We start from the raw sequence: 20407 nt of genomic DNA, 5'->3' as shown, positions 1-20407 counted from the left end.
TTATGAAAGCTTTGTTTTAGAATGCAGTTTTGCAATATGGCTTTGGAAAGCATTTGACCTTTTTTGTGTTATGGGGATGGATTTGAAGCATGCTGAATAACTGGCAAAGCATCTGGAAAGTAATTCAAGCAACTTTTAGAAATAATTTAACATGCTTCATACTGCTTGTCTGAATGATACAACAATTAACTAGTTACTAAAAAATCTATGAGGGTTATTACATAAAGTAACAATCTTTCAACTCACTGTAGAGCAGGCATCTTCAGATACATACCATAATTTTCAGCTACTTTTACCTAGAAATTTGATTGAACATGTTGTCAAAAAGAGCTTTTGCTAATAAGTCTCTTTTTTTTTTTTTTTTGAGAAGAAACAAGTTTCTTATTATATTTAAACCATTGATTTTGTTGTAAATTGAATTTAATTTTCATTAAATTTCCCGTTAAGTGTTGATAAAATTTAATATTACTTGAGTGGATTATGAGAATGTTCACACTCATGTGCTTATGAAACGTCAATAATTTTTTAATGAATGTGCATGGAATGCATGTTCCTTTCCTCCTTCTGAATTATATCTTGTGTGTTTATAAACATACTGCACATTATATTTTAATAGTGACTGACCAGCATGGTTGGAAGTACAGTGATAACTTAATTCAGCTGTCTGTATCAGGATGTGTAACAGCAACCAGCTGTAAGTACATAGTACTTCAGATGGAATAATATTTAAAGCTGAATATGGCAAGTCTTCATTCCCTTGCAGATTTCAAAATCTTAATTCATCTCAGTGGTACAAACAAAACAGATCTAAGCTTTGGCAGTAGGTTTTTTTTCTGTGGTGATTTTATACAGTTTCAGAGAGCTTGTGAACTCATTTACACATTTTACTGTATCAAGAGCTGTTGCTTTTCATCAGAAAACACACACACAGTTGTGTGAGAATAATTTTAAGAATATTTTTTTATGTGAGAGTTTTTAATTGTTCCTGGAAAAATTAATTGTAAATAATTATTTCTCATAATTTGGTGAAAGCTTTTATGCATCAGCACCTTAAATGATGAGGTTTCACTGTACAGATAGCACTAAGTGAAAAAGAAGTTACATTTCCCACTTTTAAATTTATAGTTTTCATCTGAAGATGGCTGTTTGTAGACAGTGTTACAATAACTTCTTTTTCTTATTGGCTGCATTTTCTATTTCCAAAAACTTTAGGCACTACACTGTCTCATAATGAAATGGCCATTTTCAAATTTATTGAATGGAGTTACCTCACACATTTTTGAAATACTGTTCAAGATAAATTAATAATCATTCTGTTTAGAGAGTAGAAAAAAGCAAAGAAATGAAATTAAGCTTCTCTCAAGATTAATTTGAATCATATTTATGTTACTGCAGAGTTTTGAATTCAGATAGATGGTATTACCATATTATGAAGGCAATAGCTTAAATGGCATTTCACTATGAGTCAGTGACGGTTCTTCTACTCACAAAGAATGCCATTTTTTGCTAAAGAGAATGTGTTTTCTTTTACTTTGTCTTGTACTAATTCTTTACTTGTTCTAGTTTTAAAAATTATACTGCTGAATGGCTCTTCCAGTAATTTATCTCTAGTGGTTTATGATAACTGTGATGGCTAATGTCTTGTATTGGGATCTGGCAGGTGATCAAGGCCCCATATGTTAAGCTGTACAGTATCTTGAAGACTGTGTCTTCCGAATCTGAGCCAGTTGAGGAGGTGGGCACAGCTGGCCTTGGAAGTGTGTTGGTTGTATTGCTGCCATAAAATGTGCCAGAATTTTGACCCCTGGTTAATGCTGATAATTTTTCTAGATTAACTTTCTTGTACTTTACGCATTCAATGCAGCTCAAAAGGACGTTTTTATATTTTGAATATCACTGTAGATAAAAGGAAAAAATCATTATTTTAAACTCTGTTGGCAGACCTTTTTTGGCAGCTGGATACAATACACACTCTGAGTTAATAGATGTTTTGCTTTAGAATAGTCAGTAGAAGTGGACTTTAGCAGTTGAGTTTAGTAGTATTGGAATCGGGTGTATTTGTCATTTAGGTGTTGTACTTAGTTTTACACATTCTGTGCACATTTCACTGTTGAAGTTAGCAAGGCACCCTGCACAAAGTACACCTTTCCAGCACAGTGCACTATTTGGTAGTATGCAACATTTTGCAATCACATAAAATGGCAGTTATTAATGAAAGATACTCACAAGGTTAAAAGATGCAACCTGTCGGTTGAAATTTCGTATTATTGTTGGTATACTTACCTGTTACGTGTAAGCTTAGTCGGAATTTGTTTGTGGTCTCTTGTAAGTGCATTATAATTTGATATTATATTTGAATCAAACTAGAGACGTTTCAGAGTGGATACTCGCATAGGATCTAACTAAATGTATTGCAAACTCTCCCTGTTATCAGTTAACATAAATCCTATGCACAGTAATGAAAACTGCAGTTTGAGAAAGAACTGCAGTTTGAAAATTTTATTGATACCTTAGCATCTGAAACATGTTCCATGCAATTTAGATTGCATAGTCAGTTGAACTAAAAACAATTAGTTGCTGAACATATTTTCTGGTATGTTAGGAAAGTTAATGTTGGGAAGAAGTATTTTCAGGCAGTCAGTTAATAATGTGATTTTATTGTGAATGAGTAAGTAACATGCATATAACAGTAATAAAAATGCCTCCCTAATGAAGAGTTTTAATGTGAAATATTTTGGAATATGTGGGAACCATTTGCAGTATAAAAAAAATTATAAGAAGACATAAAGTTTGGGATCATCAATTAATATCTAACGACAGATATGTTGACTGCAAAATATGCTGTTAAAACAAGTCATTCCTATGGCGATATTTTGTGACAGCTTAGGAATTAGGATGCTTTACTGGAAACCGTCTTATTATGAGAAGCCACCACCTTCATTTGCACAGTACATCTAAAATAATTTCGGTTGAAATATGTTTACAATATTTTGGGTGAGATGTTAGTCACAAGCTTACTTTTTTATTTGAGGCAAAAGGATATGTGCCTGAAATTACATGGAACCAAATTTCAGGAAATTATTCCTACTGCTTGTATATTCTTTTGGGCATTTGATGTGAAGAACACTTGATTTCCCCCCCCCCCCCCCCCCCCTTGAGGTTGTAGCTGATAGCTAGCAAGAAATTGAATAAGTGTTGGTCCAGCAGTTTTTATTCTTATGGTATTTGCACTGCAAAGATTTAAAACTGTGTGAGCAAGCAAAGTCTTCTCTTCATACAGTTATGAAAGTACCCACTCTACAGAGTGATGTGTGTGTGTGTGTGTGTGTGTGTGTGTGTGTGTGTGTTGCTGATAAAAAAAAAATTACTTTATCCAAATGGAATTTGGTGAAGCCTTTTTCATGTTCATCAGTGTCAATATTTTGTCTAATCAGCTCATGTATGGTAATGTAATAGGACTGGATATTCCTGCCATCTGTCATTACATAACTTAATGAGGAATTGGGAAAGGGGGGGGGGGAGGTGGAGGAAGAAGAAGGGTGGCATGGGAGATATATATATAAAGTGGCGTAGGCAGAGGAAACCGCTATACAGTATCCAATCTGTTTGTAAGGAATAGTACAATTATTTTTCAATTCACCCTTCAGCTGTGCACTTCCCATTATTTATGTTACTGTAGTGTCCCCATTCTGGTGTATTCCAAGTTTTGCTGTTGCATTTGTACATGAATGTAATTAATTAATTTCAATCTGCTATGTCACTAATCCAACTCTGTAATTTCAGAAAATGATCATTTATAGTGTAATTGGACAGTAATTAGTACATTTACATTGTTATGAGCATTACCTAACATTTGTTACTGGTGATGGCAACCTAACATTATTTGTAGTCACACACACACACACACACACACACACACACACACACACACACACACATATATATATATATATATATATATATATATATATATATATATATAAAAACAAAGATGATGTGACTTACCGAACGAGAGCGCTGGCAGGTCGATAGACACACAAACACACACACAAAATTCTAGCTTTCGCAACAAGCTTGAATTTTGTGTGTGTTTGGTTTGTTTGTGTGTCTATTGACCTGCCAGCGCTTTCGTTCGGTAAGTCACATCATCTTTGTTTTTACATATATTTTTCCCACGTGGAATGTTTCCCTCTATTTTTTATTAGGTTGCCATCACCAGTAACAAATTTTAGGTAATGTTCATAACAATGTAAATGTACTAATTACTGTCCAATTACACTATAAATGATCATTTTCTGAAATTACAGAGTTGGATTAGTGACATAGCAGATTGAAATTAATTAATTACATTCATGTACAAATGCAACAGCAAAACTTGGAGTACACCAGAAGGGGGACACTACAGTAACATAAATAATGGGAGGTGCACAGCTGAAGGGTGAATTGAAAAATAATTGTACTATTCCTTACAAGCAGATTGGATACTGTATAGAGGTTTCCTCTGCCTACGCCACTTTGAATAAAATCTTTCTGTGTACACCTCGAGTACCGTTCTTCCAGAATTGTCACAGTATTCTGACGAGTAATTTTTGCTGGAGGGGCTTCATATTTGAACCATTTTGCTGTTCCAACCCTATTTTCTGGATACATAGTAAGAATTGCGTAAGTTAGGGCTGCAATAGGCGAATCAGACTGTGCATTAGTATCTGAAGAAAATCCCGAGCACCGTTTGTGAATATTCTCGCCTAGGGGGCCCTCTAGCCCATCAGTAGCTCTTCGTCTGACATGACTACTTTCCTGCAAAATGTGATATATTTTCACATCTGGCAAAATGACCTGTACTCATTGTTCGCAGCTGCTTCATTCAATATGTAAAAGGCACTACGAAGAGTTGATTTGCTTATAAAAGACGAAATATAGGTAGAATATTACGTTCAGGAGAAAAGAATTAAAAAAGTCGCACGTTACAGCACAAAGAAACAGGTTAAGAGAGAAGCAAGGCAGAGCTTCAGGACGGCACAAAAACTTACCTACTCCCGTATGAGAAAAAGCCCAACAAAGCAGGCTTCAATTGCGCGCGGACTGTTGGAGGGGGTATCAAAGAAAATATTGCAAAATCAGTATTTGAGTATCTTTAAATATTGAGATATTTCAGGAAAACCATGAAGGTTTGATTTTTTTTTTCAAACGCGAGCTATTGCGAGTTAATTTGTATTTATAGAAAAACGTGATGACGAATTGCCACTACCAGTACCGTACTCCGTGGAGCAGTTTCTCCTTTCTTAAATCTCTTTGGACTGGAAAATGAAGACGAAGAAATAAGTTTCGACTGTCGTCTTCTCGATTCGAAACAGAAGTGTTCCCACCTGCTTCTTCCCTTCGACATCGTAATTAATATTTTCATAATGCTGAAGGTTCCCCTCAGTTTCGTCATGGACAGCAACAGCACGTAGCTTCACGTTGCGTATCCTCTTTTTGGTGAGCCGCATGTTGTTTTCTGTCTTGTAACAGAAGTCAGGCCGAAAGTCGACACCAACCTGTCCGAAGAATGAGAGCAAAATTTAGGCAGCTAGTTCCATTCCCGGTGCTGCCCTCTATATGGTCCTTCCAGTACCTTGCGAGAGAGCTTTAGCAGGAAGTCTGCGGGAGTGGAGCTGTAGTGCGCACCGCGCAAATAGTGGTTTTGCGACGTAACAAGTTTTCACACTCTTAGACCTAACAGAAAAACGCGTGTTTTTAGCGAATGAAACGAAGACCAACGTAATTTGCAGTGCCTTATTGGAACAATTTCCCTAATTTCCAGACGTAATAATTTACCCATTTTTATTTTTTTCCTCAAAATCATATAAGCCGAATATTGGAATGGTTCCTCCAACTAAGCTGGTGGGACGGAGGAGATCATCTTGCTCAATCCGAACTTGTACTTAGCCCAAAAAGAACTGTGTAATTGCAGACTTTTTTCTACTCACGACCGGCCCGCTGTTGTCTGACGTTACTGCGTTGTCTGGGTTACTGGTTATTGCGACTGAGGGTCTGTGGCGTATTATCTAGGTAACCGCGTCATATTTTTCTGTAGTGGAACGCTCAGTCGCGCGAAACCAGTTAAGAAGCAGCTTGAATAAGCCACAACATTGACACGCAAGTGAAAAAAGCGACTTGTAGAGTTATGACCTGGAATAGGATGTGAGCCCACACGAATCGTCATAGTGAACAAGAACACTCGTTCGCGCATTTGCGTACAGATACAGGGTGTATGTCTTCGTTGCGGTTTGTAGACAAACTTAGGTTAGTTTAAACTTAGTCGTAAAAGACAATACTCTAGAATAGAATTCAAAAAAAGTACACATAAAGAGAGAGAGTAGTTTCTTTTCCGCGAGCAGAAAATATGATGGCTCAATCTTTAAATGCGAAAGTCAACTTCTCTAATAAAAGCGGCAATAAATTATAATGTTGGTTTGATAAAGACAGTGCTGTTCAAGGCACGGTCGTATTGGAAGATTTACAGGGCTCGTAAAACCCAGAAACGCCTTCACTCAACTGTTAAAAAACAAAAATAAAATCTACTGTAAATTTTAGAATTGATCAGGGCATGCAATGTTGCTATTTTCGTAGTGTCTGCATCTTGTTAAACAATGTAAAGGGATGGCAAAGGGTACTTTCCACTGTACCAGGTCTTAGTAGTATTTACTCCCATTCCACTCGCGTATGGAGCACCACAAATGATTACTTAAACGCTTCCGCTGTAATTATGCTGATCTTGTCATTGCGATTACTACGGCAGGTGTACGAAGAGATTGTGGAATACTGGTTATAGTTTTTCGGTATCTCCGCGATGCTCTCACATGAGTCAGACAAACATGTGGCTCTTCGTTGTGGCCATCTTTGGACACATTCACTATCCCCTGCTAGTCCAATTTGGTATGGATCTCACACATTTGAGCAATACAGAAATGTTTCGGTAGTCAGCAATATAAAAGAATAATTTCCGAAATCATACGAAAACATCGCAGAAACTTAAATAAATACCACTTCACAAACTCTTACCTTTTGCAGTCGTCACATCTTCATAAAATTTATACTTGGGATTCTTTGATAGGATTTTGATGCCACTCGTTATCACTGTAACGACTGTTAAATGTTGTGGTGTTGCCTTGCTATCCTAGCGCATTGTTGCCTCCAAACTCGCCTCCATTATTTCCTGACAGGAGCCTTTATTGCCGCCCTCCATTTTTATCATTTGTATTTTTCTTTCCAAGAAGCTGTTGTGCCAAAGCGTGTGACCTAAATGTATTGTTCTTCTATTCTGAAAAATGGCGGGTTATTTTGTCTGTTATTTACGTCAAAACTACTGAACTTGCATATAAATAGCTAGCGATAAATAGCTGGGTGTATCAATTTCTTAATATAAAATGGGATTATCACATAGGTTCAGTCGAATCCAAGCAAACTGCAGTCTTAATTCGTTGTTACGATACTGGAAAAATGCCGTCAATCTACAAAAATTGCTTACAAAACACCCTGCGACCTGTCGTTGCATATTAATCAAGTGAGCGGTCTTACCAAACAGGACTAGCAGGGAATACTGAACGTATACAAAGAAACGCAGCACGTATGCTCGTAGATTTGTCTGAGACATGGGAGACTCAAGGCCGGTTCGAAAATATTTCTCTACAAATGAATGGAACGGGAGCAAGCCCAAGAACAACGAAAGGCGCCGAAAGGAGACACCTTTCACCTTTTGTTTCCACATTGCTGGAGTCACTTTTCAACATCTTTCCACCACACTTTGTGACTTCGCCTCATTTATTCTAATTTTGCCAATAGGGTACTGCACTTGCCTAACGAGTGAGGTGGCGGACTAGTTAGCACACTGGACTCGCATTCGGGAGGACAAAGGTCAAAATCCCCGCCTGGCAATCCAAATTTAGGTTTTCCATGATTTCTCGAAACCTATCCAGGCAAATGCTCGGATTGTTCCTTCGAAAAGGGCAGGGCCGATTTCCTTCGCCATCGTATCATAATCAGAGCGTGTGCCACGCCTCTAGTGACCGCGCCGTTGACGGGACATTTAACTAAAACTTCCTTCCTAGCATTTTGCTGAATTTTTACAATATCATGGAAATATCTAGAATAGCGGGAGGTGTCAATTGACTCCTGGGGTAAGTTTTTATAATATTGCTGTTCTCGTAATTACAAAAGTACTTACGTTGCATTTTGTTTTGGTCAACAATCGCTGCCTTGAATAATGATGATGATCCCACATTGTCGGAAAATTTTACACGCTGGCCATTGCAGCGTAACTTTTCATTCGTATTTCGTGTGTTGCTGTTGTTAATCACCTGATCAGTCATTAGTTTTTTCCTGTAGTTTTTCTATAACAGGCGTTTCCAGATATGTCACGTCAAATTGGTCATACTAGTGAAGAGATCTTGTGTATTTTCGAGAACTCAGATATTGAGTCAGTTTGTGACTTACCTAGGTGGTGGTGGTGGTGGTGATGATGACATGACAGAGGTGTTACCGTCGGTAGATGTCTCCCCATCGCAGTTCTTTCCCCCACAGGAGTCAACTGGAGCTACAGTGAGTATGGCGGCTTTAGATGGACTGGAATGTCGCTAACACGCTGTCACTAGGAAGAAAGGCAGTTCATGTCCTAAAGGACTCCGCATACGGCTGGACGACTCCATATCACTGCAGGATCAAATGCTCAGAATGAAATTAAAAAACACCACTTGAACAATATCGTGGAGGAATTAGACAATGCTTGGTATCGTGTATGTCAGGTGCTTTTACTTGCTAAAGATGTCTCCTCGGACGTCCTTCAGTAGTGTTAGGGGCCTAATTTTATCAGAGATAAAATGACAAGAGACAAATTCCATGAACTTACCGATTCTTCCACTTTGACTAGAAGTAGTCACGAGCTTAACTCATCTCTTACTTCAGAACTATGGATCAAGATCGTGCAAAAAGGACTCTGACAAATACGGACCTGAGTCTTGGGTAGGTGCAGACATGGAATGTAAGTACACTTGCAATGCCGCCCCATACCTTAGCAAGGAGGAAGACTGTTGAGACAACTGGCCTCATGGAGCCATTCTGAACTAAAGAGTAAACGTAGGAAAAGGCAACTTCTTCATATCCCTTCACCCTCTCGAGAAAATTCAACAGGAACAAATATCACTAGTGGGAACAAGGAACAAGTATCATCGAGGAGGCCCCAACTGTTTGAGGAAGAATAGTCTTGACTTACATTCCAGCAACATTTTGAAAAAGACTGATAAGCCAGACTGCACATTGAGAGTGCCAAGTGAAAGGAAGAAATCGGAAACGGTTATCGTCTGTAACGCCACAAAATAAAATGTGAACGCCATTGATAAAGTGATTCGGAAATATTCAAGAAACGTTGCTTGCAGGAGATGGCCTATGCATGTCTAGTAAAATATCCTAATAAATGGGAAACAAAGAGTGGGACAGGAGCATAAAAGCCAATCGAACAAAGCAAAGGCAGAAGGATCAGACAAATAAAAAGGTGAAAGAAGTGCCACATTGGAAATAAGCAAAGGAAATAAGACCTACGAGATTTGTGAGAAATGCAAGAAAACTGTCTAAGGAAAATGTGTATGAAAAGGAGACCTACCAGTTACCTCCTCAGAGGTAGATCTCAGTGTTTACAAACAAACAAGTGAAGTAAATGAAAAGTTAGCAACTTCTGTGGAAGCATGCAACACTGCGTATCTGAAACAGTAATTTAAGTGTATTATTGCAGGAAGACCACACGGCTATAGGATATTTTGTATATTTTAATATATTTGTGGTATCTTAAGTACTTAAAAGCGATGTAACTCTCAAAAATGAGTTCCGAAATTTTCTGAGTGTCTTAAAGAACCCTAAGGTATCGTCGATTTTTCGACGGATAGCGTGCCTATGATGTAGAGCACTCGTGGGCTGGGTTGGAGACTGGTTTGATGAAAATTTTCGAACAAAGGTGCATGTTCAATGAGTATTTCCGTGAAATGTGAAATAGGTACGTCAGGATTGGAAAAAAGTCAGTTGTGTTTAAGACTGGTAATTGCTGTTTTGAATGTTGTTTCAATAATAATCATTATTATTATTATTATTATTATTGCCTCCCCCCCCGTGTGTGTGTGTGTGTGTGTGTGTGTGTGTGTGTGTGTGTGTGTTCAGGTTCAGTTCCCAAACCCCTGGATCAGTTTCAATCACATATGGTACAGAAACAGCAGGTGTCACAAGTATCAGCTCTGTGGGGTCTTTAATCTTCTTGCTGCAATAAGAACGGAAGGCAAAAGTGTTTTTTTTTTTCGCCCCTGCCGTATAGGCTGGCTTACACAACATGCATGTTGTGTGGGAAAAATATCGGCCTGTCAAATTAACATGCTTCACAGGACAGCCTAAATGGTCGGGCGAGAAATGTTTTCCTGTGCCTTGACATGTAGACAAGTGTGTTGTGGGAGTAGTTGCAGCCTGCTTTATTGAATGGAATTGCAGAGGCAACACATGCCGATGAGCATGGCTAGGGACAGGTTGAACTTGATAAAGTAGGGAATGAACAGAGTGAGAGGAAGGAGGTAATGGACAGAGAAAGGGTAGGATGGGGAGATGTATGAAGTAGGTGGAAAGTGTGAAGGAGTAGTGGGCAGGTAGGAAAGGAAGAGGGGGACATAGATGCGGAAAAGAGAAGGGGGGTGCAGGATATGGTCAGTGGGAGGGGAGTGAAAGAGACGGTCAGAGGAGATAGAGCAGGAGGAGGAAGTGTGCCAAATATGTGTCGAACACAAATGCAGGCGAAGGTGTAGGGATTAGGCTAGTTACATACAACCCACACAAATCCAATTTTCATTGCAAATAAAAGTTACCAATTGCTGAGCTTTGATAAAAGTTCGTCAGTAGAGATTGTTTATATTAAAAACATTACAAATTTATTGTTTCTTCTTTATTAAATTTGCTCACCACGGAAATAGTGGTAGAGCATGCATACTTGTTTAAAAATTTATGACACCAGGGAATTGAACCCGGGCTGGCAACGGGGGTGGCGAACGTTCTACCACATACCCACATGACCCATCGAACAATCGATTTTGCTTTAGTCTGTTGGATGCTCGGAAAACTTCAAAAGTTTGATTCTCTTAAGAATTGCTAAGAGTTGCACTGAGCTGCTTTTGGGGATTCATATGAGTTCTGAACTACATGTTCTTTAAATACAAAAATACTGAAATCCGATTGCTCTGTTTCACCTTGTGAGAGTCCGCCCCCACTAGCTGTACTTTTGTGGCGTTCTGTAAAATAAAATATTGTAACTAAAAAAAAAAAATAAAAAAAGTGGTCAGCGTGACAGACTTGTCAATCCTAAGGGCCCGGGTTCGATTCCCGGCTGGGTCGGAGATTTTCTTCGCTCAGGGACTGGGTGTTGTGTTGTCCTAATCATCATCATTTCATCCCCATCGACGCGCAGGTCGCCGAAGTGGCGTCAAGTCAAAAGACCTGCACCAGGCGAACGGTCTACCCGACCGGAGGTCCTAGCCACACGACATTTCATTTACCTTGTGAGAGGCAAAACTTTGATTGGCATTACAAAAAGTATAGGTCTTACTTAACCGTATTGTGAATTTTTAATGAAAATCTCATTTGGGGTCAATATAATGATCCGTTCCCACGTTTGTGTAGGATATCACATTTTCCGCTGTTCCAGTGTTCATAAGTGGTATGATGTGAAGCACCCTCTGCCATGCACTTCAGTGGTTTGCAAAGATCCATTATCAACGACCCTCTTAGTGTTGGTGCAGTTTCATGATTGTACGTCGTGATGCCAGTTCTGCGTAATTCCGTCGCGGAGTAACGTCACAACCTCTAGGCGCTTATCGCGGAGCATTAAAGCTGGCCTGCTGGCTGCTGAACACACCACGGCGAAATGTCAGCAGCCTGACGAGCTCCCCGGGGTCACGATGCAGCGCTCGGAATGCGCCAGGCCTTTATGCAGGGCCGATCCAAGTGACGCCCTGTGGAGACGTAAACGTACGTCAGCCAGCCCAGCAAATGCAAGCTGCCATTTTTTACACGATTCAGATTTCGAAGAGTTTGCAGCAGAATGGAGGTAGTAGCTCCTGTTTTCCAAGTTATCAGTAAATCGAAGAAAACTTTATTGAAAATAAATTTTTATGAGCAACAGAATTTTGACTAAAAAATACGTGTTGCAGACCTTGTGGCTACGAATCTCATTGTAGGAGCAATGTCTTTCTTGATACGAAACAGATGTTGTGTCCACTTTTAGGGAATAGATTTCACAAAAAATGCGATCTGCAATCATATTATTTTATGCAATGAAAACGCCAAGAGAAATATAGCATTTATATCGACTTTACAAACGGAATTATAATCTTTCATATTACGCCTCCAGTATATCTACATCTGCGTAGGCTCACGTACTTCTCAAGCCACCATACGGTGCATGTTGGAGGATACCGTATACTACTATGGACATAACGCTTTGGTGTTCCACTCGCATATGGAACAAGGGGGAAAAATACTGTCTATATGCCTCAGTACGGGCCCTAATTTCTCTTGTCTTCACAGTCTTTACCCTAGATGTAAGTTGGCTGGCAGCTGTAGAATCCTTCTGCAGTCAGCTGCAAACGCCGGTTCTCTAAATTTTCCCACTAGTGCTACGGAAAAAGAACGTAGTCCTCCATCCAGGAATTACTATTTGAGTTCACGAAGCGTCTCCGTGATAGTCGCCGGTTGATCGAGCTTAGGGTAGCAAATCTAGCATCCCGCATCTGAACTGCTTCAATGTCTTCCTTTAATCCGACCCTCTGAGGATCCCACACACAGGAGCAGGAACCAATAACGGGTTCACGCAAGTGTACTGTAAGCAATCTATTTCACAGATAGGTGTTACACGTTCCCGAATCCTCCTCATAAAACCGAAGTCAATCATTCACCTTACCTACAACCTATATTAGTGCTCGTTCCATTTCATGCCGCTTCGCAGCGTCTCTCTAGATATTCAATCGACGTGACGATGTAAAATATCCCATTAACCATACTTTGTTCGCACATTACGGGATTATTTTTGCTACTTGTCCCCACTAACTTAATTTTATACGCTTAGACCAAGTTGCCGTTCCACAACAGCAAATAAAAATTCTGCTTAAGCGCTGCTATATCCTCCCACAGTCAGTCAACGTACGAGGCGTGTTTTTTTAAGTAAGTACCGTTTTGAAATTTAAAAAAGACGTGCTAAGATATGTCAAGAATTTAATTTTTACATGAAAGCCTGTACCTTAATCTACTTTTCTACGTAATTTCCGTCAATATTGAGGCACTTGTCATAACGTTGTACCAATTTTTGAATACCCTCCTCATAGAAGTCTGCCGCCTGACTTATTAACCACTGCATTACCACTGTTTTGAGTTTGTCATCGTCTTCTGCCTTGTAATGAGACAATCAATGCAGCATCTTACTGTAAGACATTGCATAATCTGCTCCGTTCAATTCAGAACAAAAGACGTGGCAAGTTGAGCAAGCGCATCGTTTTGCTGCAAGACAATGCCCGTCCGCATGTGGCAAATCGGACCAAAGATCTCATCACATCTTTTCGATGGGAAACTCTAGATCATCCTCCGTACAGCCCCGATCTTGCGCTCAGTGACTACCATCTGTTCCTGTACTTGAAGAAACACTTGGGCGGTCAGCGTCTTCAAGACGATGACGAAGTCAAAACAGTGGTGATCAGGAGTGGTTAACAAGTCAGGCGGCAGACTTCTATCAGGAGGATATTCAAAAACTGGTACAACGTTTTGACAAGTGTCTCAATATTGACGGAAATTATGTAGAAAAGTAGATTAAGATACAGGCTTTCATGTAAAAATAAAATTGAGGTATCTTAGCACGTCTTTTTTAAATTTCAAAACGGTACTTACTTTAAAAAACACGCCTCGTAGATACTTTGTTGTACACAATAACGTCATCAGCAAAGTGCAAAAGACTGCATTTCACCCAGTCTGTCAGGTTGTTTATGTATACAGAGAGCAGAAGCGGTGGTACCACACTTCGCTGCACACTTTTCTGCATGTAGCGCTCGAGACCTCCCAACTATCTTGTGCTCGCTTTTCACCCAATTTTTTAATAGAATTTAGTAGATACTCATGATCTGCAAGTTTGCTGAAACTTCGGTATCACACACAGAATAACGGTCAGTATCTTGGCACAGTTTATGTTTTCCGATTGTGATCTTGCCTACAGTCATCCTTACTTGCTTTAGATTTAATTTTCAGCTAGCGTTGAAAACAAAGGTGAATGCGATTGCTATTAACACCTACTTCGCTGGAAGCAATTTCTGCGCCATAAATAAACGCGTATAAATGGCTAGACCCAATCCTACACTCTTTCCTCTACCATATCACACTTTATTCTTTCGAGAATACACACTATTATGCTCCATACAACCAATAACGCAAGACATGATTGAAAGTTACTCCACTGGTGATAATACTGTTTCGCAATGTTCCTCTATACCACCACATTAGCCCTTCGTTGCTTCAAAGAGGAAGCTCCAGGAACTGCCTCTTACAAGAAAGTATATATTTCTTGTACAGAACGAAAGAGAATTTTGTAAACTAAATATCGGTCATGTAACTCCGAACTCCATCCAGAACAGAGTTACGCCCTTTTTTGCGGCAAACCCTTCAATTTTCTGTCGTTGCATTTAGTTCCTAAACGAAGAAGACTGCCTGATACGAGTAACTGCCACAAGCCAGAACACTCGCTAGTGACGCTGGCCGTCGCGTTAGTTGCGATAGCGCAGTGTTGAGGAAGTGCCCGATACGTACAGGTATGCCCGAAACAGCTGACACTTGCCAGTAACTGGGGGTACGTTAGTGCAGCCATCTGCTCAACAGGGTCGCTGTACTAGACTATAAGGTGACCTGCACGTGTAAGTTACCACTCCATGTCGTGGGTGTCGCCTCAGCTACGTCCACGTTAATTTAACTACTGTTTTCAAACCGGTTAAAGGAGAAATGCCTTTACGAACATACTGATACAAATGTTCCGTCGAAACATACCTTATCGCTGCACTTTCGCTACACCCTTGTCAAATTATAAAGTACTGACATGTATGAGTAGGAATCTTTTATTGTGTCACGAAAACGAGTTTTTTTGTTAGTTTCTTCGTCTGTGCTGAAGTCAAGTGACAACCATTTCCCTCTTGCATTCTGGCCTTTCATTCGTAAAGACATGAGAGAGAGAGAGAGAGAGAGAGAGAGAGAGAGAGAGAGAGAGAGAGAGAGAGAGAGGGGGGGGGGAGGGGGTTTCTCTCTCTCTTTCTTTCTTTCAACCATACAGCCGTTCAGCCAACTGCTTTTTTTCCTGAACAAGCAATAATCGTATCTTTTGTTTACACGGAATGTCTGGTACCCCTGTCATCCCTATCGCCAGGACGGTATCGCGATGTCAGACTGGCGTAGCACACCAACCGAACTTCACGGCCAGAATTGATCAGTTCAATCGCTAATTCAACCATACTAACTACGTATTCTCCCAATATCAAGTACCAAGTTAAAGTGCAGGCTGCTTATACGATCTCATAGACCAAGATGACAAAGTCGTCAGTCTGAGCGCTTTATTATTCAGAAAGTGGTGGAGAAAAGGGCTTCACTGAAGCAACAATCCAGATTTACCACTTAAGGGAAGACAAAGTCTTCATTCAACATTGTGATTTTTATCGAGACGCATTGTTTCTTTTTATACAGATGTGCTGGCTGTCATACCATATTGTATTACATCAGGGATGCACAGACCACGAGCCGCATCGGCCCTCCATTGATCTGATGGCGGTCCGATCCTCACAGTTCTTGTATTTTTTTCGGTTTTTTACTCATCTTTCATTCCCTCCCGAAATGGAGATAGCGGGCCCTTGTAGAACATAGATCAGTGAAGCTGGCATAAGGAGATCCCAATTCGAAATAACACCTTGTCTCATGGCACGGTATTTTTGAATTTGGGGCCCTTACGTAGACCCACTACCCGCGTTACTAGCAAGTCTGTACACCCCTGCATTAAATAAGCCAGACCAATTCTGTAAATATGCGAAAATAACTATCGTGGCCTTTTTCTTTTGTCTTAATTGGCTGTAGTCTGCAGAATTAAATGTAAGATTTATAGGTTCGCGTTGATTCTTCACATTTAATTCATGTTGTAAAAATATATTTAGACTAGTTCTGCCATTGACAATGGATTTATCAGTTTTGAAAACTTAGAGATCACAGATTTTCTAAAATGTTATTTTCGCCGCAAATGTGTGATTGTGTAACACGAATTGTTTTACATTAAGACTTACTAACAAACGAAAACATGAGAAACTGTTAACGTTTTTGCATTTTAGGAAGTTTGTATTCTACGCTTTTTTTCGTCACACAATTTGGAAGTTTCACAACGCGTATTACATGTATTCATTAATTACCCCCTACATTATTGCTGCTATGTTACGTGTGTCAAGTGTGAAGCAAAAATTGATGAAGGTAAGTTGGATCGGTTTTTTTATTAGAGGCACACTAAGAAAACTTAAGCAAACATTTGCTTAACTCTTCGTTCGTTGTGTCTGTCCACTCTTGAAATAATTTGAAAATATTTTTGTTGAAGAGTTGCCCACCATAGCAGGGTTAAGGATCGACAGTTGACGACATATATGCATTCTTACTGTATAGAACGCACTAGCCGTGTTATTGATTTACTGTAGCGCCTGTTGGTGTTCAACACTAACAATGGTCTTGCTGTTATTACTGATTACTGACTACGGAGCTAGCTGTAGTGGTGCAGAGGCAATGTGACGGCGCGTTGAGAAAGAGGCAACGGGCCGTCCTTAAGTGGTGAAAGTGTGATAACGCAACGCGTGTTCCGTCGGCTTAGACGACAGGTAGTTGCCAGAGGAGAGCTCTCGGTGCTTCGTCACTATGTGCTCACTTCCGTGTTGCAGCGCCGTAGGAAATCACAATCAAAACTTCCATATTTTTCAGATTCCATTTTATAATTTCATACTTGTAATATACCGTGAATGCCCTCAAAGGCGAAATTTTAGGAGGGGTTTGCTCAGTACTGTTACGAATTCCAACTGAAAGTACAAATTGCTGTAGGCAGTCACATTTATTATTTTTGGCACGATTCTTTCTCCATGATCAGTTGGATTTATGTCAATTAATGAGACATGGACATATTGTATATACGACATTTGTGAAGTAGGCTCCTTTACCGGTCCTATGTACATTGCAAACACTTTCTAGAACCCGAGCGTCTTCGTATTTCTAAACGCCTTTAGACGCCAGATATCACCGTCTTCAAATAAGCAAGATACTATCACTCTGAGTGCCCTCGGAGATGTTCAGTTGACTTGATCATTACGAGACCAGTCGAACCCAATACGTTATAATGGACGGCTAATGTTCAAGAGAAACGAAACTGTCATCGATCGTGACCAAGGAAGAGTAATAGCCGGCCGTTGTCGCCGAGCGGTTCTAGGCGCTTCAGTCTGGAACCGCGCGACCGCTACGGTCGCAGATTCGAATCCTGCCTCGGGCATAGATGTTTGTGATGTATTTAGGTTAGTTAGGTTTAAGTAGTCCTAAGTTCTAGGGGACTGATGACAGATGTTACGTTCCCATAGTGCTCAGAGCCATTTGAACCATTTGAAGAGTAATAAGACCGCTAATATTGCCATTGCACTCAAACGGTGTATCCGATACGACCAGGAAGGCATAGTCATTGAATGATTGTAAAGATATACACAAGGACGTGAACAAAATTTCCACTTGATGTAATGCATAGCAGCTCTGTTTTAATGTGAATAAATGCAAGATAACGCTTGCAAAAACGATAAAGAACTCGGTAGTATCATAAAACAAGATCATGGTAACATCTGGAGCACGTAAAGTCATCTAAATATTTAGGGGTGATACATGAGGATAATGGACATTCAAAATGAGTCGAATTAAGTCGGGTGATGCTGAGGGAATGGGATTAGGAAATGAGACACTTAAAGTAGTAAAGGAGTTTTGTTATATGGGGAGCAAAATAACTGATGATGGTCGAAGTAGAGAAGATATAAAATGTAGACTGGCAATAGCAAGGAAAGCGTTTCTGAAGAAGAAGAATTTGTTAACATCGAGTATTGATTTAAGTGTCAGGAAGTCGTTTCTGAAAGTATTTGTATGGAGTGTAGCCATGTATGGAAGTGAAACATGGACGATAAATAGTTTAGACAGGAAGAGAATAGAAGCTCTCGAAATGTGGTGCTACAGAAGAATGCTGAAGATTAGATGCGTAGATCACATAACTAATGAGGCGGTATTGAATAGAATTGGGGAGGAGTTCGTGGTACAACTTGACAAGAAGGGACCGGTTGGTAGGACATGTTCTGAGGCATAAAGGGATCACAAATTTAGCATTGGAGGGTAGCGTGGAGAGTAAAAATCGTAGAGGGAGACCAACAGATGAATACGCTAAGCAGATTCAGAAGGATGTAGGTTGCAGTAAGTACTGGGAGAAGAAGAAGCTTGCACAGGATAGAGTAGCACGGAGAGCTGCATCAAACCAGTCTCAGGGCTGAAGACAACAACAACTAAGAAGCTTTGTTAATTGGCACGAACGCGTAAAACCAACATTAGCGAAGGCGAATGGAAGGCAGACTGATTGGAAGGGTACTGGGATGGTGCCAGTGCATCTGTAAAAGGAAATGGCGTACAAGACGCTAGTGCGACAAATTCTGATGTGTTCTTCCAGCGTCTGGAGTCCTTAGGAGAGACATCCAACGAATCGAAAGACGTGGAGCTCCAATAGTAACAGTTAGAAAAAGCCCATTTAGAAACAGTATTATAAATGCTCGAAAACTTACAAAAGGCGCCCTCGCAAGAAAGACGACGTAGTTTTCGCTGAACATTGTTAGATAACTTTAGAGAACACTGTACGAGTATTATATACATATCGATTAGGGATCATGAGAACAAGATCACAGACATTAGTTCTCATACTTAGGCATATAGACATTCTTCCCTCGCTCAGTATGCTAATGAAGTAAGAAAGAAATGGCTAAAATTGCTACGAGGTACCCTACATCTACATAGTGTGTTTAAATAAAGGTGTCACTTCTACAGTAGATAGTCTTGGTCAGAAGTAGAAGAAAAGTTCCAAAAATATGCCCGGGAATCAGTATCAGTTGAAGAATAGTCCAATGTGTCATCTCATTCCTATCTCTCAGTTACGCCGAGGTAGATACTACAGGCAGAGGTTGCATGTGATTACCACTAGTCCCTTCTTCACAGTGGATCAAGCACTCTGTCAAATAGAGCTGGCTCCATTCAGATTACGGCACGTGCATTAGTAACCCGTTACTGTAAGTCTGACACATTATCTGTGGGTTGGACGTGCTTCCATAGCCAGAAATCCAACAGATTTAGGTCCAGTGAACTGAGAGGGTATGCCACCGGACCTTCACGATCAATCCATCGCCCATGAAACATTGCGGAGAGGCACTGTCGCACAATCCGTGGAAAACGGAGTGGTGCCGCCCCGCCGTGCATAACACAGTCCTGTTTCTGATAGGGTAACATTCTCCATTACCGCTGGTAATTCGTCACACAGAAGTCGGTGATACTCAGCACCTATTAACCTGCGTGGTAAAGTGTGTGGTCCCAAGAGTCTGTCTCCCACATTTCGTGTCCATATATTGACAGTGAAGCGATCGTGATCTGTCTGATAGCTCGAGGATCTGCATTTGTCTGCACGTGCGTGTTGTAACTTACTACCCCATCTCTTGTGAATCGTGCCTTAGCAGCGACTGCTGTATGCTGCGAAAGGCTACGAAGTGCGTAGCAGAGGGTACCACCCATTAGCGTTTCTTCGGGTTCCATTCACGTCACCGGCCGCTGTGGCCGAGCGGCTCTAGACACTTCAGTCTGGAACCGCGCGACCGCTACGGTCGCAGGTTCGAATCCTGCCTCGGGCATGGATGTGTGTGATGTGCTTAGGTTAGTTAGCTTTAAGTAGGGGACTGATGACCTGAGATGTTAAGTCCCATAGTGCTCAGAGGCATTTGAGCCATTCACGTCATTGAGCGCGGGAAGAATGACTGCTTAAATGCTTTTGTGCACACGCTATAATTAATCTGCTCTTTTCTAAGAGCTCCGTATAGGAGCGATACGCAGTGGACTGTAATTTGTAGATTTCTCACTTGATTGTTATTCTTGGAAGTTTGTAAGTAGGCTTTCGCGGGATAGGCACAAACTGTCTTAAAGCTTCCGCTGGTTCATGTTTCTCATTATTTCCGTAAGGATGGATCTCACGCACTTGACAATTACTCTAGGATGGATCGCATAAGTATTTCGTAAGTATCTCCTTTGT

The 20407-nt window shown here is 40.4% G+C and overlaps 1 protein-coding gene across 10 annotated transcripts in view; it reads left to right on the top strand.

The window, feature by feature from the left end:
- LOC126236693 (oxidation resistance protein 1) overlaps window positions 1-20407 on the top strand; it is a 785360-nt gene that overhangs the window by 608341 nt on the left and 156612 nt on the right. For 8 of the 10 annotated variants that reach the window (XM_049946190.1, XM_049946189.1, XM_049946187.1 and 5 more), the window contains one exon: window positions 1661-1735. The exons of the other annotated variants lie outside the window; for them this stretch is intronic. In XM_049946190.1, the coding sequence (XP_049802147.1) occupies window positions 1661-1735 (75 nt within the window). The remainder of the gene's footprint in view (window positions 1-1660; window positions 1736-20407) is intronic. 10 annotated transcript variants of the gene reach the window in all.

The sequence above is a fragment of the Schistocerca nitens genome, chromosome 2 (assembly GCF_023898315.1).
Source record: "Schistocerca nitens isolate TAMUIC-IGC-003100 chromosome 2, iqSchNite1.1, whole genome shotgun sequence".
Lineage (NCBI taxonomy): Eukaryota > Metazoa > Arthropoda > Insecta > Orthoptera > Acrididae > Schistocerca > Schistocerca nitens.
This window is presented reverse-complemented; position numbering and strand designations above follow the sequence as displayed.